This window comes from Balaenoptera physalus (assembly GCF_965194825.1).
Source record: "Balaenoptera physalus genome assembly, chromosome: 5".
Classification (NCBI taxonomy): Eukaryota; Metazoa; Chordata; class Mammalia; order Artiodactyla; family Balaenopteridae; genus Balaenoptera; species Balaenoptera physalus.
In genome coordinates this window covers 137,331,471-137,352,253 of record NC_138884.1, presented here as the reverse complement: position 1 = coordinate 137,352,253, position 20,783 = coordinate 137,331,471, and the positions used below count along the sequence as shown (strand labels likewise).

Here is a 20,783-nt window from a genome sequence, read left to right as displayed (position 1 = left end):
TCCCAAATCCAGTTTCACTACTCTTCACCCCAACCCCTTACAGGCCTTGTCCAACCTAACTCAGCCAAACTAAGAAAGCAGTTTGTGCAGACACCCAGCCCACCATGCCAACTCCTGCCAGGTGGTAACAGGCCTCCAGCACCACGGAATCGAGAAAGACTGCATTTAGGAAAGAGGGCGGTGCACCGAGATTGAATGGCCAGTCACTGAACTTAACACAGATGAACTCAAGGTTATATTCACACAGGGCTGCTTTCTAAACAAACCCAAAACGCTTTTCCAAACTAAAATCACTGATCACCTGGACATCTTCAGGGCCCTGATCTTAGTGCCGCATCAGCGGTTCCCGATGAGGGAGGAGGGCTTGCCAAGTCAGAGTACGGCTGGCCATCCAGCCCTACCCATCCAGCCCCTCAGAAAAGTATATCCCAGCCCCCCCCTCACTGGACATCACAGCATTACAACGTGATGAGCTTCTAAGAGTGTGGCACACAGGACCGGTGTGGGAAAAAAGGTGGAGAGCCACTGTGCTCCAAGGAGACAGACACTGTTCTACAACAAGTCGGAAATGAAAAGCCCAAAGGTCCACTCTAAGCGGAACTGTAAAACTGAAGTCAAAAGAAGCAGAAAGCACACCATTTTGCAGTCCGCTCACACCTACAAAACAGACCTGTATGATTCTTTCAAATATTCAGGCCCCTAATCTCTAGTTTATATTTTCTTTCTGAGACACTCACCAGGTAAAGTTGGTGTGTTTTTACCAAATGATTCTTCCAAAACCATTAAAAGAACTTCCACGAGGAAGCCGGGACGTTGTGAGTCCTGACCCGGGTCATGGGCGGGGTCACAGTCCTAAAGTCCACCCTCACTGCCCCTCCCCGGCTTTTCTGCAGAGCCCCGTTCACCCATAACTCTGACACCCAGCAACCTACAACTCGGCCTGGGGCGGGCCCACCCCAGAAAGACTTCCGCAGACAACACACTCCTGTGGCCCCCTCCCCTCTTGAAACGATTATCTTCCCCGCCCTGTCACCATGTGCCAAAACACCAACTGCTGACAGCTGAACTCTCCTCCAGCCTCCTAGAAGGCACCCCTGCTCCCCGCTCCGGACCTGACCTGTCAGGACGTACAAGGAGGGGACGGAAAGGCGAAGACCACTCGTTCCCAACAACAGCTTCAGCCCCAGCTCCCTAGGGCCTACGTTACAAGAGAGCTTTAACACAAGAAAAAAAGAAAAGGAAAGTGCTACCGAAAGAGGAATTCCTTAAAAGTAACAGCGTGAAGCATCAGGGCAAGAAGAATGCAGTTCTCACCTCCGGAGCGGGTGTAAGAACCGCGAGGAAGAGGCAGAGGCTGAGAAAGCGCACGCACACACGCTCCCCAGCTAGAAACGAGCACACAAACGCTGGCCACAGCTTCGTGGATCTGGACAACTAACATTTACCTGAAGAGAAGCGTTTGGAAAACTGAGAATCTTTTAAAATCAAAATGTTTTCCTGCTAGCTCTCATACACAGTTTCCCAGAGAAAGCACGCACTTCAGTCACTACATGCAGAATGCCAGCACTGACCAAAATGGAACGATGCCCCTACACACACACAAATACTCTCACGCACAATTACGCAAGTAAAAGAAGAGCAAAAATAGTACTTTTGTTTTAATAAATTCCGTTTTCACCAGCCCTAAAAGATCTTGGGTAAAGAAGGTTGAGAATGCTGTGCTGTACTTCTCCACGGAACCTGGTACAGTAACGGGGTGAGTGCACGCCAGAATCGCCTCCTCTGCGGCTCTAACGTACTTAATCCTTGACATCAGCCTGATGTATCTCACCTGGGGTTACTTACTCCATCAAGAAATCCAAGTACGGGCTTCCCTGGTGGCGCAGTGGTTGAGAATCTGCCTGCCAATGCAAGGGACATGGGTTCGAGCCCTGGTCTGGGAGGATCCCGCATGCCGCGGAGCAACTGGGCCCGTGAGCCACAACTACTGAGCCTGCGCATCTGGAGCCTGTGCTCCGCAACAAGAGAGGCCGCGATAGTGAGAGGCCCGCGCGCCGCGATGAAGAGTGGCCCCCACTTGCCGCAACTAGAGAAAGCCCTCGCACAGAAAAAACGAAGACCCAACACACTCATAAAATAAATAAAAATAAATAAATAAATAAATAAAAAGAAAAAAGCCCCAAAGTTTAAAAAAAAAAAAATCTATAAAAAAAAAAAAAAGAAATCCAAGTACACACATGTTACTATCTTTAAGACAGACACTACAGTGGTTGCATGCTGCAAACATCTGTCCAATGAAAGCCAGTGAGAGAAAGCAGAGGGCCCTTAGCATCATTTAGGGCAATCACTGATTATTATCTAGATGGTAGTAGGATAAGTAATAATCAATTAAAAGGGCTACTTGCAACACTCCAGAGAAAGCAGCAAGAAAATATAATAGCATATGATACATCCCACAAACATTTGAATACCTAATATATCAGGAGGTGCTGGAGCAAAATGACTACCCCTGATCTTACGGAGTTCCTGGTCTAGTAGAGAAGACAGACAAGTCAACAGGAATTCAGTATGGTTCGTGCTTGACAGTGGTAAACACAAGACTCTACAGAAACACAGCCTGACTGAGTCAGTAAGATTCTGAGCCGAGTCCTGAAGAACAAAGGGGAGGTAACAGAAAGCAGCAGCACATTTTGGGCAAAACACTGTAATACTTAACGTACATATAACCTAGCATATTCCTCTGTGCAGCACCTTCCCATTCAGAATCTTGCTATTTGCCCATTTATTTACTAATATACATCCCTTCTTACCTCTCTATTCAATTGCCAAGGCTTGTCATTTCATAACGTATGACCCTTTCCAGTCCCCCTACTGCCCCACCAGGTCTTCAGCCACCTGTATGGAACATTACTTTAGGCATCACCCTTCCGTCCTCCATGCCCACAATTTTTTACCCCTTCCAATTGTTACAACAAATTAAACCATCCTACGAGGTGACCTCATCAAGCTGTTCCCTATGCCAATCTCTCCCTCCGTTCCACACTGCACAAGGGTCCAGCCAGAAACTCAGGTTTTCCACCACCTGGCCCCTCCCTGCTCTACCCAAACATCTCTCCTAACAAGCCTCTGTAACCAGTTTGCCTGGCTTCTATCCTTGAAAACACCTCTTCTTTCCATCCTCAGTCTCTGCTGATGGTGGTCCTTTGGCCCTTTCCTCCCCACTCATCCATCCCAACCCCACCTCTTCTCCAGGGCTCAGCTCAAAGTCACTAAGTACCCTGTCAACCATTCCAATTAAAAGCATTTACATTCTATACCACTCATTTCACATTTTTCCTTCTTTTAGAACTTTTTCACCCTACTTTTTAATGTACTATTTTCTTTAACAGCCTATCAACTCCTGCCTTGCATTATCACTTAAATGTTTTATATACGTGTGTCTCTAAAAGGTTAAAGTAAGTTCCAGGAAAGAGATTCTCTCGAATTCAATGTGAAATAAAGACATCACAGAGAGGGGTCTTGAGCAAAACAAGACTTCAAAGGGCAGCTACAACAGATACCCCCAGAACTCTGGGTCCAGTCCTCAATAGGGCATGTCCTGACATCCTGTCTGATTTCATCAAAACTGGCTCAAAGTGATGCAATTTACAGGAGCCTGGAGTGTCCATTTGCCATGAGAAGCATAACAGCTAGGCAGACAAAACACTAATTATTGGGCATTTGGGACTTTGCCCAAAAAGCGAAAGATTACCTAGGAAGCCTGATTATAATCAGAACACTGCCTGGAAAGGCCAAGTAAGAGGAAGTCACTGGCCAAAGACCCTGGCTGGATCAGTCAAGTAACAATCCTTTGGCAGCACGCAGGGACATGCCAAGACAACCAGGCACGAGCGGTAGCTGCTAAGGGCACCATCTCCTCAGGAAGCACAGGTAACATCCTACATGCAGATCACTCTCCTGCAGCCTCTTCTGTCACACAGGTTAAAATGCAGTGGATTAGCTAATATATTAATTCAATTAAAATTGTATCAAGTTAGATGCCAAAAATACGGTGAACAAGGTACGGAATGGCCCACAGGGAGACATAGTAAGCAAATAACTAGATAAGTAGCCTCAGTGTGATAACTACTATAAAGGTTACAGGATTCATGGATTATAGCGGGACATGGGATATGTATGTGAGATGGCAAGGTACCTCAAAACTTTCAAATTTAAGTTTCCTCAGACTGAAATTAGGGGGGAAAGTCAGCAGGCACTAAGTTAAGAGCAGCCATTAGCTGAAGGAACCCATCCCCAAGTGGTTCAGGAATTTGTAAGGGAGCAAGTTCAGTGACCTGGGTGTGGTGCCAGGGAGGCATGACTGGCACGCGACTCCAGCTAAGAAAGAATGGGAAATGACCTGGAGGACAAAGAGAGAAGAGCTTTTACAAAAGAATAAGATGATGAAGAATCTGAGGATGTTTGCTCAATGCTACTCCTGGGAAGAAGACAGATGTGAGGAAAACAAACTGTCCAGTCACTAGAATTACTCTCTGTGGTGGAACAGGGACCATTTATCAGGCCATAAACTCTACAGCTACAATAAGGACTACACCCTAGTGGTTTTAATTATCTTATGGTTTATATGCAGAAAGGCTGTTTTTTTCCTTCAAAGTATCAATTTTGTCCACTCTGTTTTCATTCTTATTTATTTCACTCTCAAGAAGTTCTAGAACTTCAATTAAAGTTCAGTTAAAGACCTCTACATACTACCTCTCTATGTATTACCTAATGCAATGTAGTGGATTAGCTATGTGTTAAAATAACCTATAGGATGAATGACTGAGTTCCTGTACATAAACTGTATCCTATGCTCACTCAGCTTTATGGAATTTAAAATGATTCACTTTAATATCTAAATGACCTTTAACTGGAGTAACTTCCACTACTTTATTTTCAAATTTATAGGTGCCCTTCCATTCTCTGTCAAAGTTAATGATCTAATACTTAAATGTACTATATTTTAAAATGTATTTAGAAAATGTATAATATAAAAATGTACGTTAAAGAATGTATTTTCAGACACCAAGTAGTCTTACATAAAGAAAAAGGTATTTTATAATGAGCTAGTTCTGTTTGCTAAGTTCACACAATTCAAATATTATTTCTAAATACTATGCAACTGATAATTTTATTGCTAAGTTATTGGTCATAGACTATTACCTCCCCTATAAAAAATGATTTACATTTCCTTAATATGTCTTCTTTCTGTCTTCTATGAAGTATACAGTACCCAAGGTAACAAAATACCCAAATATAATAATGACCTATACTTCACAGTAATCTCCTATCCCTAAGTGAATGTGAAGGAAATCCAGCTGGTTTCTTACCTCAGTTTTTAAAGCAAACATTAATCGCCTAGATAGTAAGTTTTCAAATTGACAACACTATCTAATTCATATGCTCAGAGCGTAAAAATACTAGTGTGACTGTAACTCAAACCCAGATTTCTCACTTTAACCAAAGGGTTATATCTGGTCAAAAAGATAGTCACAGATTTGATTTAACTGACAAACTGCTTAGATATTAAATGTTGAAGTTTTAACCTTGTCTAAATATTTCAACCCAGAAAAATGGAACTTTTAAAAATGTGTCCTTTATAATGTCGTACATCAAAATGTGTTTAAAGGGGCTTCTCTGGTGGCACAGTGGTGAAGAAGCCACCTGCCAATGCCGGGGACACGGGTTCGAGCCCTGGTCCGGGAAGATCCCACATGCCGCAGAGCAACTAAGCCCGTGCGCCACAACTACTGAGCCTGTGCTCTAGAGCCCACGAGCCACAACTACTGAGCTCTCGAGCCACAACTACTGAAGCCTGTGCGCCTAGAGCCCGTGCTCCGCAACAAGAGAAGCCACCGCCATGAGAAGCCTGCGCACCGCAATGAAGAGTAGCCCCCGCTCGCCGCAATGAAGAGTAGCCCCCGCTCGCCGCAACTAGAGAAAGCCCGCGCGCAGCAACGAAGACCCAACGCAGCCAAAAAATAAACAAATTTATAAAAAAGAAAAAGAGAAAGAAATGCTGCCCAAGCTACTATAGAGCCTTTGCAAAGACATCATACTTGAAAATATTCAGCTGAAAAGTTTATATTAGCAATAAACAACCACCTCTCCCAAAAGATAAGATTGTAAGAACGGACCAGATAATCGTAACTGCAATATTTACTCCTATGAATGTTACTAATAAAGTCCAAGTGCTACAACACATTAGCTCACCAGAAATTCTTTATAAATTATTTTTAAACTCAGACTTTAAAAGTTAGTAAAACAATTTTTCAAGATTTTAAGGAATTCATAAGTAAGAGCGGTTCTGAATGAATCAGGCAGCTTCCATTTGGCAATTTATAAATAATCCAATCTCTGCCTATGAGCCCTAAAACAATCTATTAAACCCTTCCCAGGTCTCCGTAATTGATGACTCAATTAGAGTCAACACCTAAAGAGCAGTTATGACAAAACATTCCAATCACTTGTATTTGTAATGTACCTTTGTTAACTTCCCTTTACATGAGAGTAAATGAACTCACCCCAAACAATAAAAGCGATCAAGCACCTTGGCCTCCAATTCTGAGCTTCTATCCCTATTTCCATCTACCCAAAATTCCTTTCTGTTAGATCTATATGCTCAGATACGGAAGATACCAAAGACACATCAAGAAAGAAACACCAGCAAACTGCAGGGGGGGAAAAAAATGAAATATCAGCCCATTTACATATAAAAGAGGAGAGAAGAGAATATATACACCAAATGCTTGCATACTCATGGAAAATTTCTGGAAGAACATTAAGGTTAATAGTGTTTATCTCTGAGAAATGTGACGGAAGTGTTCCAGATAGAATAGGTTGGGAACTTTTACCTCCCTTTATGACCTTTTATATGTTGTTAATTTTTTACCATGATCCTGTACTACGCTATTTATAACAGTAAAGATTTAAAATCCAAAACCTTTCCTCCCTGCTCCTCACATTATAGAAGACCCTGGGAACACACCTTCTTGGCCCCTGGCAGGCACCAGCCTAAAATGAGCAGCCATCAATAAACTATATATATATTCCACCTCCTTCCTGAGATGGGGTATCAAAGGCTTGTCTTGTTTCAAAATACCTGATAAAATAGCACAGGAGGAAAAAAAATAGAAAAGGTAACAGGATAATGCTGTAAAATGCTACCATCACTCATTCATTATTTACTTCAAAAGTAAAGGTTTCAAAACATAAGAATACCCAGTGCCAGTAGCAGGTCACTAAAAACATATGCAATTAGAAAAACTAAGGCAGACAGGAAAACTAGGGTTTAAACTACCTTTAAAGAATATTCAACTTCCTATTCACTTTAAGAGCAGTACTATTTCGGAAAAAAAAGTTAAAAAAAAAAAAAAAAGCTACATTCCAGAGATGGTTACCAAACACACCATTTCCTCTACCCATTGCAGGCATGGTTAATAAATTAGGTCATTCTCCGCCCCCCCCACCCCGCCCCGCAAGCCCAGGCGTGACTTCAGAATCCTCCTTAACACATAGCTATTAGTCAGAATTCATATGAAAAACAAAGCCTATTTGCCCTATAGGTCCTCTTTTCACACTTTTCTTTTGACAATTTACCAGGGAAAACTAAGGGAAGACCAATCTCTTCAGAATATATTCTTGGGATCTCTGAACCAAATTCTAATTTATAACACATACACAAGCACATCTTCAGATCAAACTCTAAAACTTCATTGAAGAATAACACTTGAGAAAAAACTAAGTGTAACTTAGCTAGCAGGAGACAGTTCTGAATGAACCAAGGTAAGGATAGGATGGAAAGAAGTCTACAACCCCTTATTCTACCCTTGGAAGAATAAGCCAATAAATGCCAAGTGATACAGGGTAATTTTAAAAGATTTTTAAATGCTCAAACCAGATGTTCTTATACAGGATATACAAAGCAGCTTCTGCAGAAAGCAGACTCAACCAGCTAATGACAATTACACTGTGCACAGACTGAAATGCAGCTGTTTTGAGGAACTTTGTTCCCTGATTATAGCCGGTCATCAGAAACTATCAGTTACCACTAACAATGTTAAGTCACCAAAACTTTTTAAAGTACTGTTTAAAAAAAAAATTCAGATTCCCAGTGTTGTACATTAGAAGACCTAGATGGCACACTTAACAAAAACTGCATTTACACATCATCTGAATTACATACGAAAACAAACATTTCATCACAATTGTACAAGTTTTGTTATTATGGTCATGGAAACATAAGACAGTCTCAAAGCCAAGCAACAAGGTCTGGAAAGTATTCGCTGAGGCTAAAGCTGAAGAGTCTCACCCTTTTCATGGATTGTGTCTACAGGAAATCCTCCCCAAAGAAACCCATAAAATCATAATTGCGGAACTAGAGCACATTTTAGAGATAATTTACCTTTCCCGACTTTAAAAAGACAAGTACATACAATAAATTCCGGCGAGGTTAAGCAGCATGAGCAAGGACACACAGACAGGTAGGTCTAGGGCAAAGCCAGTGGCTGAACCAAAGACCAGTTCCCAAGATGCGTGGCCCTCCTGTGCCATCCACCCTCCTCCCAAGTGCCTGTACCACAGGCTTCCTGCTCCTGGACACCTCCTGTGATTTACAAAGAGGTCATCTCAAAGATTAAGGCCATGGACTATATGTTACCAGGGAGCCGACAACTAAAATGTACTCAGTAAGTAACAGTCTGTTAACTTGGAACTTGAAAACACGGTTTCCTGGAAGCTGATGTGAATATGGTCGCAAATGCCATTTTGCCTGGTGGAGCAGAGCATACAGAAGGTAGAGCTGGAAGGCGAGTGTGCTAGTAGTTCCCTGGACACTATCACAGGGGTATGAGTCCTCTGAGCAGCTGGCATTAACTTCTGATTGGTGACACACACACCCTACTTGGAGAGAGGTTATCTTCCTCTGGATCTATCTCCCTCTGGATATATTCCCAGGTTATAATGTATATCCCCAGGTTATAATGTATACCCCCTTTTTGGCCTGGTCCCCTTGGAGGGTGTGACTCCCTAGCTGTGCTTTCCTAGGTACACAGGGTCCTGTATTACACATCCTATCTTCAAAGGGGATCTAGGAATCAAAGAGTTAAGAGCCACAGCCCTCAGACTAGCCAACTCCCTCCATATTTATCAAACAAACTTCTGATTTCAACTTGCTATTTCAGATTCCTATCAGAAAGGGAATTCAGCCCCAGCAGAAACAATCTGGTGACTAGGTGATGCTGTTATCACTATACTATACTACAGGTATATACTATAAGTACATATAGTATAGTAAGGCTGCATCACTATAAATCAGAGGTCCATAGCCTGTTTTTGTCCAGCCCCTGAGCTAAGAATGGTTTTCACATATTTAAATGGTTTGGGGAGAGGGCATCAAAAGAACATTTCAGAACACCTGAAAATTACACCAAATTCAAACTTCACTGTCTGTAAATAAAGTTTTATTGGGAGACAGCCACATTCATTCATTTACCTCTTGTCCACTGATTGCTTTCCCAACAATGGCAGAATTGAACAGCTGTAATAGAGACCCTCAGGCCCACAGAGCCTAAAATATTTGCTATCTGGCCCTTTACTAAAAAAGTTTACTGATCCCTGCTATAAATCAACAGACTGGCAGTAAGCGGGTGAGAGGGAGGGGCGGGGGGGTGGGGGTGGTGGTGTTCTAAGCAACTTAAATAAAGGCCAAGAAACCCATGAATTTTTCTCAAAGGAAACCCCTGAGGCTCCTACTTGGGGCCAGTGTACACTAAGTTATAAAAACTTCTAACACGCTTATCTGATTTTCAAGTCAGTGACCAATAAGCAGAAAAATGACTGTTCTAGACAGGCATTTTAACCACAATACATGGTTAACAGCGATGTAAAAGGATCAGAGAGAAATCATAAAAAGAAGTCACCAGAATTTAAATGCTAAACTGAAATCCCAGGATGCACTTAAAGGTATTCATCCAAACACTGAAATGACATGCAAATTTCGGTGCAACTTGCTTTTTCTGTGGGAGAGATTCCACAGGTTTTGGATCTCAAGTATCCTTGACCTTAAAAAAGTTACAAGCCACCAGAACTCAGCCTACACATCTTTAAGTGCATCATTTTATTTCAACACTGAAATAGCTGATGCTCATAAAAATGACCATGAGTCATTAAGAAAAACCTTAAATCATGTTAAGTGTACTTTGTGCTAAACAAATGCAAACCAGGTAGCTCAAACTCCAGCAACTTGTTAACCTTGCCAATTCTTGCTGCTTACCCTGGAGTAAGGAGTAAAAAAAAAAAAAAAAAAAATGCTCTTTTATTCTTCAGTTTGGACCCTCAACCATGAAACCTTCACTTAACTGCTTAGAAACTGTCTTAGCAGCTGTCACGAATTCTCAAATTAAAATCTCCTGTGCAAACATTAAATGCTCAATATTAAAAAGTATATATTATTGCCAATTGGAAGAGCTTTCAAACCAAGAGAAAACTGTGGATTAATTCCTTCAGCAAATAAGCCCAAAAGAACCTGAAGTTTTAAAAATGAACTTACTTCAACTGTCCTCAGTCACCTTATGTCTTAACTCTACCTGAAGAACCAAAAGCAAAAAGTTAATATCTGACTTGTTTTAGAATATTCATCAAAAGCTTGGTCCTTGAACATTTGTTAGGCGCACATAATATACCACTGCTCTAGAGTTAATAAAGGACTCAAAAATGGAAATACCCAGTCTCTTCCCCAGAGACTAGGCTTTCCATTCCATTTCTGGCAATCTATTTTTGTTGCTTTCAGGTGAGGAAGACATCCTTAATAATCATTCAAGGTCTAGGCTAGATAAAGGCCAGGCCACAATAACATGGCCAGAGTCACGATGAATAATATCCTTAGACTAGATTTTCTCTGTTCCATGACAGTTAACCCTAGCTAAACTTAAAGACAAGATGTCACTTCCACTCAAAGGTAAAAAGGCCCTCCAGGGCCACTCTTCCATTTATTAGGAATGCAGAGTAAACTTATTCCATCAGAGCCCACCAACTGTGAAAACATCAAAATATATACCCCTCACAATCACAGAACAGTATTTTCGTATAAGTACACCAGGCAAATGGCAAGACTCTTTCAATTAAGTCTCAACTTTTTGAAGTATTATATACTACAAAAATAAACATATTAATTGTCCAAATTTTAATTCATAACCAAATAAAGTGCTGCCAGGTCTTGAAAAGAGACAAAATAGACTGAACACTAAAACATTCAAGGAAACAACTTACTGTCTCAGGAACTAAAACTTTCCCAACTAAGGTTCCTACCAGGCTTCTGACACCGCCTAAGAAACTAACAAATTCCAAACAAAGCCAGCCTTTATTTGAAAAAAAAAAAAATTTTTTTTAAGGTATTGTTAAACATGGTGACAGTTCTAGCTATCACAGGCTTGGACAAGGAGGGGAGGAAAAACTTTAACTCCAACTGTTTGAACAATTTTTAATGCCAATCCAAATAAAAAGCAAGGTATTGGCTAAGATGTCATATTTTCCTCCAGAGGGTAAGTCTTACTGTTATTAACCATGTGGGAAAACTGGGTTTATAACGCAAATTCTGACTGACCATTAATAGTGTAACAGATGCCCCGTATTACTAAATGAGGAAAGAGCTTCCCCAACAGAAAGTAAGGCAGCAAACCGAACTGTGACATTCATATGCCTCCTCCTCACTCCTGACAAACCCTAAAGATAAAGCGTTTGGTCAATGCCTGATGTCTTGATGTTTGCTGTTCTAACCACCTCAGTACTGGAACACAAACAGTTGATAATTCTTTTTCCAGCAAGTCTGTGGATAAAAACATCACGCAAATGTCTTTAAAGTAGTTTTCAAACAAATAATCTCCAAATTGAAGACTTCCAAATCACAATAAAATGCTAGTTTAATTCCAACTCTTTCAAATCCAGTCATGATTAATTCCAAAGGCATGCCTTCTCAATGTCAGAGGTTCTGTCAAAAAGTTACTACACAGACTAAAACCTACTTACGGGAAATAACCAGATGCAATAAATGATCTCCGACTGGACAGTGTTTTAGACAAAGCTGCTCTGTTATATTTTGGGGCCGAGTGAGGAAATCTGAATATCTCCCAATAAGAGACAAGCTAGCTAACAGGGAAAAAAAAAAAAAAACCAAAAAGCAAAAACTCCTTACACAACTGTATAGACAGTATGACTCATTCTGATTAAAACATACATACGTACGTGTACACAATTATCTGGAAAACGATACAATGCTGACTTCTAGGTGGTAGGAATGTGTTTTTATATTTGCTTCTCTAATTTTCAACAATGTACACGTAACACCACTTCTGTAATAATACTTTAAGCCACTAAGGGCTCCTTGAAGTCAAAAATGAGTATTTATGAAGGTGAAACACATGGAGATCTACTTGTATTCTCACCAAGTCCTCCAAGTTCTGTTTCTGTTTTTAGTTAATCCTTCTGCCCAAAGTGTCTGGGCTAAGCAATTGTTCATTTCTAAAATACAACATTTTCTTAAATTCCAAAAAGGTTTCTCTCCCTGGTCTCTCCAGCACACTCATCATTTCTCACTATTTTCCCTTTATAGCTACTCTTTCAACCTCCGTAACGCATATAAAACTAAAATACTAATTTATAGGCTGAAAACCTGTCAAGTGATGGAGGAGGAACTTGGGCGGGGGGGGTGATCTTTTTCTTTCTAAATGAACATATATCTAACCTTTGTCAAAAGTTAAAAATCTCTGTGACAACCCACTCAACTTTTCTTCTTGGAAAACAGCCTATGACCTTAAGATGGAATCAAGTTCAAGTTCTACTGCCTTTATCTCTGGCTGGTGTAAGGAGGAAAGGAGATGTGTAACACTTAAGTAGCTGGAAATGCCAGGTCATCAAATACACATAAAAAATACACAAACTTAAGGAAGAAAGCAAAATAACCAAACAATCCGAAAGTCATCTGATTTAAAAGTGACATTAGATGAGACTGAAACCTTTGGGACAAAAGAACACTAAGAATTCTCAGTTCCAGGCATCTGCTAGAGTGTCACACACAGAACATCCTGTTAGCTCTCCAGTGTGTGTTGCCCACTCTACTACCACACATTATTGTATCAAGGGTGTTGTCTGTGGAAGTACGGTCTAGTTACACCGAACGCTTCCTTCCTCCACCTAAAAGCGATTAAATCTTGATTAGCTATGATTTGCTCAAATACCACTTACTAAAGTAATCTCAAACCATTGGTGGATCACTACCTAAATCAGCTTTCAGGGAAATAATTTCTCTGGATCTTAAAACTAGTTCATTAACTTCGAAAGATTAGCCTCGAGCTACAGGTAACTAGAGAGCTAGTCTTTCACAGCGGGTTTTCTAAAAAGGAAAAATAGTTCCCTAATAAAAACCTTTGGGAAAGAAGCCCCTAAGCATTCCCATTAATGGAAACTTCAGATTCTCTTGCAATTTCCTAAAAATGTAGCCGTCTGAAGTCATTCAACTGCAGCTATCACTTTACAAAAAGAAAATTTAAATTCCCCCTAGGCTGTGGTAAACAGAGGGCGGCAGCCCCTCGCCGCCGCCGAAGCGAGGTGGGCGCCTCCCTCCTCGTTACTAGAAAACCAGCCCAAGCTGCTTTTAAACGGTCTCCGGGTGACGACGCATTCCTAACGGGTTTCGAAGGCACGTTTAAATCGCCCGCTTTTTTGTTTGCACGCTGCATTCACGGGGTGCCGGGACTACGGCCGCCCCCGCGCGCCGGGGAGGGGGAACCCAGGGTGGGGAAGCCGGGGCGGGGGTGTACGACAGGGGAGGGAGCACCCGGGGCGAAGGACCCGTGGATGCGGAACCCGTGTGGGAGGGGGGAGGGTGCGGGTGGGCTGAGAGAAAACTGAGGACCCCAGGAAGGGGGTGGGGGGATGCTGAGGAGGGGAGAACTGGGCCGCCGCCCCGCACCGGAGAACGCACCGCGCGGCTCCCGCGGCCCGCTGGGGTGTGCGCAAGGCCGCGGCTTCGCGCGGCGACGCTGCCCCCTCCCTCTCTCTCTCTCCTCCTCCTCCCAAGGCGACAGAAACAACAGCGCGGGAGGAGGGGAAAGTAACTCCCGGCACCTCCGCCGGAATTAGCCCCGGTGCAGTGATGACACCTTCTCGTGGCGCAACCAAGCCCCGCTCCCTCCGCAGCGGCGTCCCCACCGCCGCCCTCTCCATTTGAAAGTGGCCACCCCCCGCCGCCGCCGCCGCTCCTCCCGCCCCGCCGCCGCCAGCTGCACCAATCCGCTCGGCCCCAGTTGCAAATCAAACGCTCCCTCGCGTGTAGAAGCCACTTGCGCCGCTGGAAACGGCCGCGCCGTCCCCCTCCCCGAGTCCCTCCCGGGCGGCACCTTCGGGCTGGGGCGGGCGCGCCGGCGAGAAACGGTTGTGAGATGGGAGCGGGAGCAGCGGCGACCGCGAGCAGCTCGGAGAGGGTTCGGCTCCCGCTCCCGCCCCCAGACAGTTCTGGAAACTGTGTATCACCTCTGTCACAGGAAGCCATCCGACGAGGAAGGCGGCGCGGAACCAACAAACAAACGCCTGCGGCCGCCCGCCGGAATCAGCGCGGGGACGGCGACGGGCTTCGGGCAGTTCCCCAGGCGGGAGCGCGGTGGCCGCCCCCGCGCCTCGGGCTTTGTGCGGGGTTCCCGCGGCGCGGGCGCGATGGGCCGGGCGTCCCCGCCCCCGAAGCCCCCCACCCCGGGCCCGGCAGCTCTGCTGGGACCGTTAGGTGACGCTCCAGCCGCGGCCGAGAAAGCAGCGCCTCAGCCGCCGCCCGCCCCCATTTCCACATGGAGCCACCTCTCCTCCAACGCCAAAGGCGGGCCACAAAAGTTGGCCCCAGGGCCACCCAGCACCTGCCCACGTGCCGCGGAGGCTCGCTCCCGGGTATCCCCCGTCCCCTTCCCCCCGCCGCCCTCGGCCGCCAGGTCACCTATTACCGGTGGGAGGGGAGAGAGGCTGCTATTTAAACGCCCGCGGAAGTTGAGGCACCCCCACTGGCGGGTGCCGTGCACCTGCCTCCCGCCGCCGCGCTCCACCACTTTGAGCAGCAGCCGCGTCCTCGGCCCCGCCTCCAGCCCGCAGGCGGGCGGGGGGAGCGGGAAGGAGGTGGAAGGGATCGAATTTCTCCAGCAAATGGGACCGTTCCGACAGGATTCGGTTCCCCGGTCAACATTCCACATTCCATCCCTCTCCCGCATTTGCAAGCCAGCGCCAACAACCCGGAAAGCCTGCTAGCTATAGAACAACAGCCCCCAACTCACAAATACACACTCGCAGGCACAAAACACGTGCACTGAAGGGCTTTGCAACTTGCAGTCCCGGGGTGCACACTGCACGTTCATTTCAGGCAGCGAAGACCTAGCGATACCACCTCCACAATTTGCAGATTGTGCCAAAGGTTGCAAGTTGCAATCCGTTTTAAGTTCATGGTTAATCGGTAGTTTGCTCTACCAGTGCAACTCCTTCCTAATTTCACCGATAAAGGGTTTTACACTTCATAGGCAGTCTCGCTATAAGTAAAAGGTCTGATCATTGGAAACCCAATTTGGAAGAATCTAATTGCTAAACTGTCCCTCCACCCCCCCACCCCTCCCTCATTGCCCTTGAATTGATGCAATGAATATTTTGGACATGTGGTGACGCGGTGACAAGAGCTAAGGCTGCGGCCACCCTACATAGGTGTACCTATACACACACACCTATGTTTGGACAAATACAGTCGTCGTCCCTTCCCCCCGCACCACCACCATCACCACCACGGTCACACACACTCTGGATTCATATATGTACACGGACCTGTGTTCTGCCATTGCCATCTGTCTACCAACTTGCTACTATGCTTTCCACTTTTCATGCAACCTAATGCACTTCGGCTTTTTAAAAAATTCTAATAAACTAAAGCCAACTAAACTGGGCTTCTGCTCCTGAACGCGTTTTAATTGATGATTCGCCTGAAAACCGCATGTTCTTCACAAACCCAAAAGAAGAAAAAGCTCTAAGTCTTCAGTTCCCCAAAATTGAAAAATAATCGTAATAAAACTTACTAATCCAACATAGATCAATTCTCAGGATCCAAAAATCATCCTCTCCTCCTCCTCCTCCTCCTCTGGCCCCCGCCCCGGCAATGCCCAAGTTACTGGTGGGATAGTAACGCTGCACTCGGCGGCTGCGTGCCCTCCCTCCTCGCTACATATCGAGAACCCAATCTTTTGGCGCCATATTAATGACGTACTATATTATTTCCACTAGGCAGCGACCTTCGGCATTAAATTACTCCCGAGAACTCCCGAGCAAAGCAACAAAACCATCAAATATGGCTGAGCCTCTCTGCTCGTCCTGCCGCCGCCGCCGCCGCCGCCGCCGCCGCCGCCGCCGCCGCCGCCGCCGCCGCCGCCGCCGCCGCCGCCGCCGCCGCCGCCGCCGCCGCCGCCGCCGCCGCCGCCGCCGCGCGATCGGGACGCGCACACAGACCCACACGCGGACACGCGCGGACTCTCGCCCGGCGCGCCCTCCCCGCGCGCCCCCCGCGGCCCGCGCGCGTACCTGCTGCGGAGGGCTTCGGCCGCGGCGCTGGGCTCCTCGCCGCTCGCTCCGCGCCGCATGAGTTCGGGCCGCGGCGGGCGGGCGGACTGACTGGCGGGCGGGGAGCCGGGCGGGCCCCTGCTCTCGCCCGCGCGCACACACCCGGCGCTCGCGCAGGGAGGCACTCTCGGACGGGCGTTTGGCTGGTTATGGAGGAAGGACTGTGTGAATCAAACTCATTTCTGGGTCACTGCTGCCACAGGGGGGAGCACTTTAATCCCTTGCCAAAACGAGAGGGTGGGGACAGGAGGGCGGGGGGAGCGCGCGGAGAGCCCGAGGAGAGGGGGGCTCGGTCCCTTGTTAACTCTTCGCGGCCCTCGCCGCAGCCGGCTCGGCCTGTGTCCGCAGGGGCTTGCCGAGAGCAGCACTCTTGAGCTTTTAAAATCTCTTCCTTCGTCTCCCTTGTGAGCCTAGAAATTCTTGAGGTGTCTCCAAGCGCGGGGAGGGGTGCTTTTAAATTATCCCCTTCACACTGTCCCAGTTCCAACTCCTGTCTGACATCACTGCGCTAAAATGGATTCTTTCAACTTAGCTTAAAATTATGTAGATTAAAATGTGGCTATTAAGGAGTGTAGTTTGGGTGAGAGGTTTTATTTTTAGGCTGAATGGCATAGTTCTTTCGTAGTAACAGTTTTGGGGAGTTGCGAATTAGAATGACATTTTTAAATACAGAAAATCCAGTTTTGGAGCCGGAACCCATCTTTACCGAAGTTTGTATCGAAATGATAGTTGTAAATGAGCACTAATTCATTAGAAGACAGTAATTATTTATAAATTGACACCACCTTTATGTTACACAGTGTTACAGAACTGGACATGGCCTTCCAAATATGAGAATTGGGCTTAATTCTAAAACTGGAGCTGCAGACTAATATAAAATTAGTTACCAGAGATTAATTTAGGAGTATAACTTACTTTTTCATTGGAGTTTAACATACGTCTTTTGTGGGTCCCCAAAAGAAATAAGAGTATATATGACATTCAGCTTCAGAAGGGAAAAGACCTGGGTACAGATTAAAAATCCCATTCAGTAAACAGGAACAGAGATCACTAATTACAAAATTCAATATCAAACCCAAAGGCATATTTATCCACTGGGAGAATTCTTCTGAACATATCAGGTTTGATTTCACACAATCACACACCAACCCATCCACCCACATCAAGAACATAATAATCTGATAAACGTGGCAAAACAAAACTAATTGAGCCTTCCAATTATTTTTCAGAAAGCAAAGTAAACCAAAGGAAATCTTAAGTATATGTCCTCTTTCTCCCTTGCCTGCTTCACTAATGAAGAGTACACAGACACCCTATCAGTCCTGTTCATGTGCTCACTTAATCCCATTCAAAGAGAGCACATAGGTAAAGCACTATGCTATCATTATTACTGTTATTAATATTGCACTGCAGTTACTGTTATTTTCATTGGTTCACCTTTCACATACTCTACAGCAAAAGTAAAAGGACACAGGCTTCGCGGCCATACAGACCCTGCGTTGAATCTGACTCTACAGGTTATCAGCTGTGTGACTGTGGGGTAAATTAAAAAACTGCTCTGATCCTCAATTTCTTCATGAGTAATAAAATGAGGTTAACAGGCCCTATACCTAAAGGGGTGTTAAGGGGAATGAGATAACTCCATAAAAGTGCCCAGCAGAGGCCCTGGCAGTAGGAAGGCCATCCCTCCCATCTCTCTTTCTTGGCCTTCTCTCCATTGAAAATTGCAACTTTTCTGCATTCCTGCCAACCTTACTTCACTCATTCCCCTGCAAAAAAAATAAATAAAAATCAAAAATAAATTAAATCACGTTTGCCACTTAGCTTTTAACTTGTTTTTTTCTGACTATCCCCACTCCCGAAACATCAGGCAAGAAAATGAAAGTGTATTGAATAAATGGATGAGAAAAATAAAGAGGTAAAATGGCAAACAAACTCCCAACACTGATAACATTGATCAAGACTGATGGTCCCAGGAACATCCTCTCAGTTACGCCACAGTTTCAGAATACTGATCTGCTGAAGTAGTGCCATGTGCCATAAATAGCCCTGGACTAAAAGTCTGGAGACTCCCATCAACTCACACTGTAACTCTGGAAAATTTCTTTGGATCTTAGTTTCCCCACTGAGATGATAGACAAGATGATATCCAACATCCCTTTTCTCAGTAATTTCTGATTGTTCTTACCAAACTTAGAAGGTAATGATTATTTGTAGAAATGGAGGACAACTTGAATCAATAAACAAGGTGTAAAAACATTTCGTCATTAATGATCAGCCATTGACATTTTTTAAATAATAGGTGTCTTTTGCCTGACCACAAAGGAAACTTTTATACAACCTATTTCTAAAATGGGACCAGCAATGTCATTGTTTGCCTTGTGGCAGCACATTTAATACAGTCTAGAATAAGAAGTACTAAGCTGGCAATTAGAAAAATGAGTTTCTGGTTCTACTCTGTCACTTACTGTCTTAACTTACCAAATCATTCATGATCACCATTTCCTGGTCTCTAGAATGGTCCTGTTAATTCACACTTTATTATCAGAGATAAAAGGACATTCAAGAAAATAGGTACAGAGTAGTCAGTGTAGTTGAAATATCAAGATTCTAGTCTTTCCTGGTCGGATCAGTGTGCATGGTGATAATTAAAATTTTATATATCCCTTTCATTTTGCTGTAGGCATACAGTTTAATTATTTTCTTCCATAATAATAGATTTTTATAGAAAAAAATTGAATATATATTCATATTCCTGATTTTGAAACCATACATGATTAAACCTGTAAATGTTTAGTTATTTCATTTGTTTCTACTCTGTACGTAAAGAATTATAAGGCCTAGACACAAAATTCAGAATTGTTCATCTTTGAAATGAAGTAGATACATATGCCAAAGTCCTATATATCTCATTCCTTTAAAGAAATGAGCAAGAAATTCTTCCTGGCAAATACCATTGCCAGCTGGTATATGTTACAACAAATAATGTATACACAATTTTTAGTGCACAAGTGCTCTCATGGATAAAATGGGTTGTGTTCTAAAAGTTTATATGTACTTTAACTGTTTGGAACTTTGAATTTATGCCCCAAAGAAACCTTGTTATTAAGAGAGCTTAAGTTGTCAAGTAGTTTTTTTTAAAAAATAATTTTAATAAATAAATTACAGAAAAGAATAACTTTTTTGAGTGATATTATTTGGCTGGGAGGGGATCTAATTCAAAGAGGGATAAGTAGGTAGAACTCTGTACAGGAAGAGTAAAGTTGGGAACCATCCTCAGCACATGCCTGACCCCATGAGAAGAAACAGGAGGTGATGGGTAAGAGATTAGGAATAGAGCTCCCTGACTGACCAGTCGATGAGGTCACCAGTCATGAACAGCCTGTCAGGCAGGTGGTTACAACCTTCTAATATATAGAATGATTGGAAGGCCAATGACCAAGATACTTTCTTGCTGGTGTCAGGACTTACTAAATTATTTCTCTTCTTGAGGTCCTTTCTTCCTTTTCTTTGTTTTCTTTTGCTTGTCTTTGATTTGATTATTTTAATTTTGTTGATTTTCATACTTCTGCCACAATTTAAGATGTCAAAGAGAAATAAGTCTGACAGAGGGACAGAAGAGGAAATAATTTAATTCAGCCAGATGGAAATGCCCAAGACTGTGGAGGTTCAAAACAGGAGAAGCTTTCCTCAGTCATGAAGGGAAAACAAGATGATGGAGAGAATTTTCGAAATTTAGAAAGGCGAAGAAAGGTGATAAAACTCACCCATAGGGATAACTATTATAAACATTGCCATATCTTTTCAGGTTTTTTCCTAGGCATTTTTAATAAAATTGGAATGATGGTACATATTTCATTTTACAATCTTCCTTTTCACTTCTTTCATCTTTATCATTTCAGTATTTTACTTTTTAAAGTAATTTTTTTCCAGGTCTTTGCCAGCCTGCATATCATAACTTCATTTACAGGCCACTTCAACCATGTATTCTCATAGTTACTCCCTCAAACCTGTCAACTATTGGGAAGTTTTGCCAAATTTAATATCAAATTCAAATAGCTCTATTTTAGCCACTACCTCCAAGACTTCCAAAGCTTGTTTCCCACCCACCTTTC

At 43.8% G+C, this 20,783-nt stretch overlaps 1 protein-coding gene across 8 annotated transcripts in view; it reads right to left on the bottom strand.

Moving 5' to 3' along the window:
- The window catches only part of JADE1 (jade family PHD finger 1), a 57,075-nt gene extending 40,252 nt beyond the window's left edge, over positions 1-16,823 (bottom strand). The window contains exon 1 of one of the 8 annotated variants that reach the window (XM_082462131.1): positions 16,630-16,823. Coding sequence is in view for 1 of the 8 variants with exons in the window: in XM_082462132.1 (XP_082318258.1) it covers positions 14,566-14,584 (19 nt within the window). In the remaining 7 variants the exon portion in view is untranslated. Of the gene's footprint in view, positions 1-14,017; positions 14,156-14,565; positions 14,968-15,016; positions 15,146-16,130; positions 16,256-16,318; positions 16,437-16,629 lie in introns of those variants that run through there. The other 7 variants (XM_082462133.1, XM_082462136.1, XM_082462135.1 and 4 more) reach the window with 7 other exon arrangements.
- Between the last annotated feature and the right edge of the window lie 3,960 nt (positions 16,824-20,783).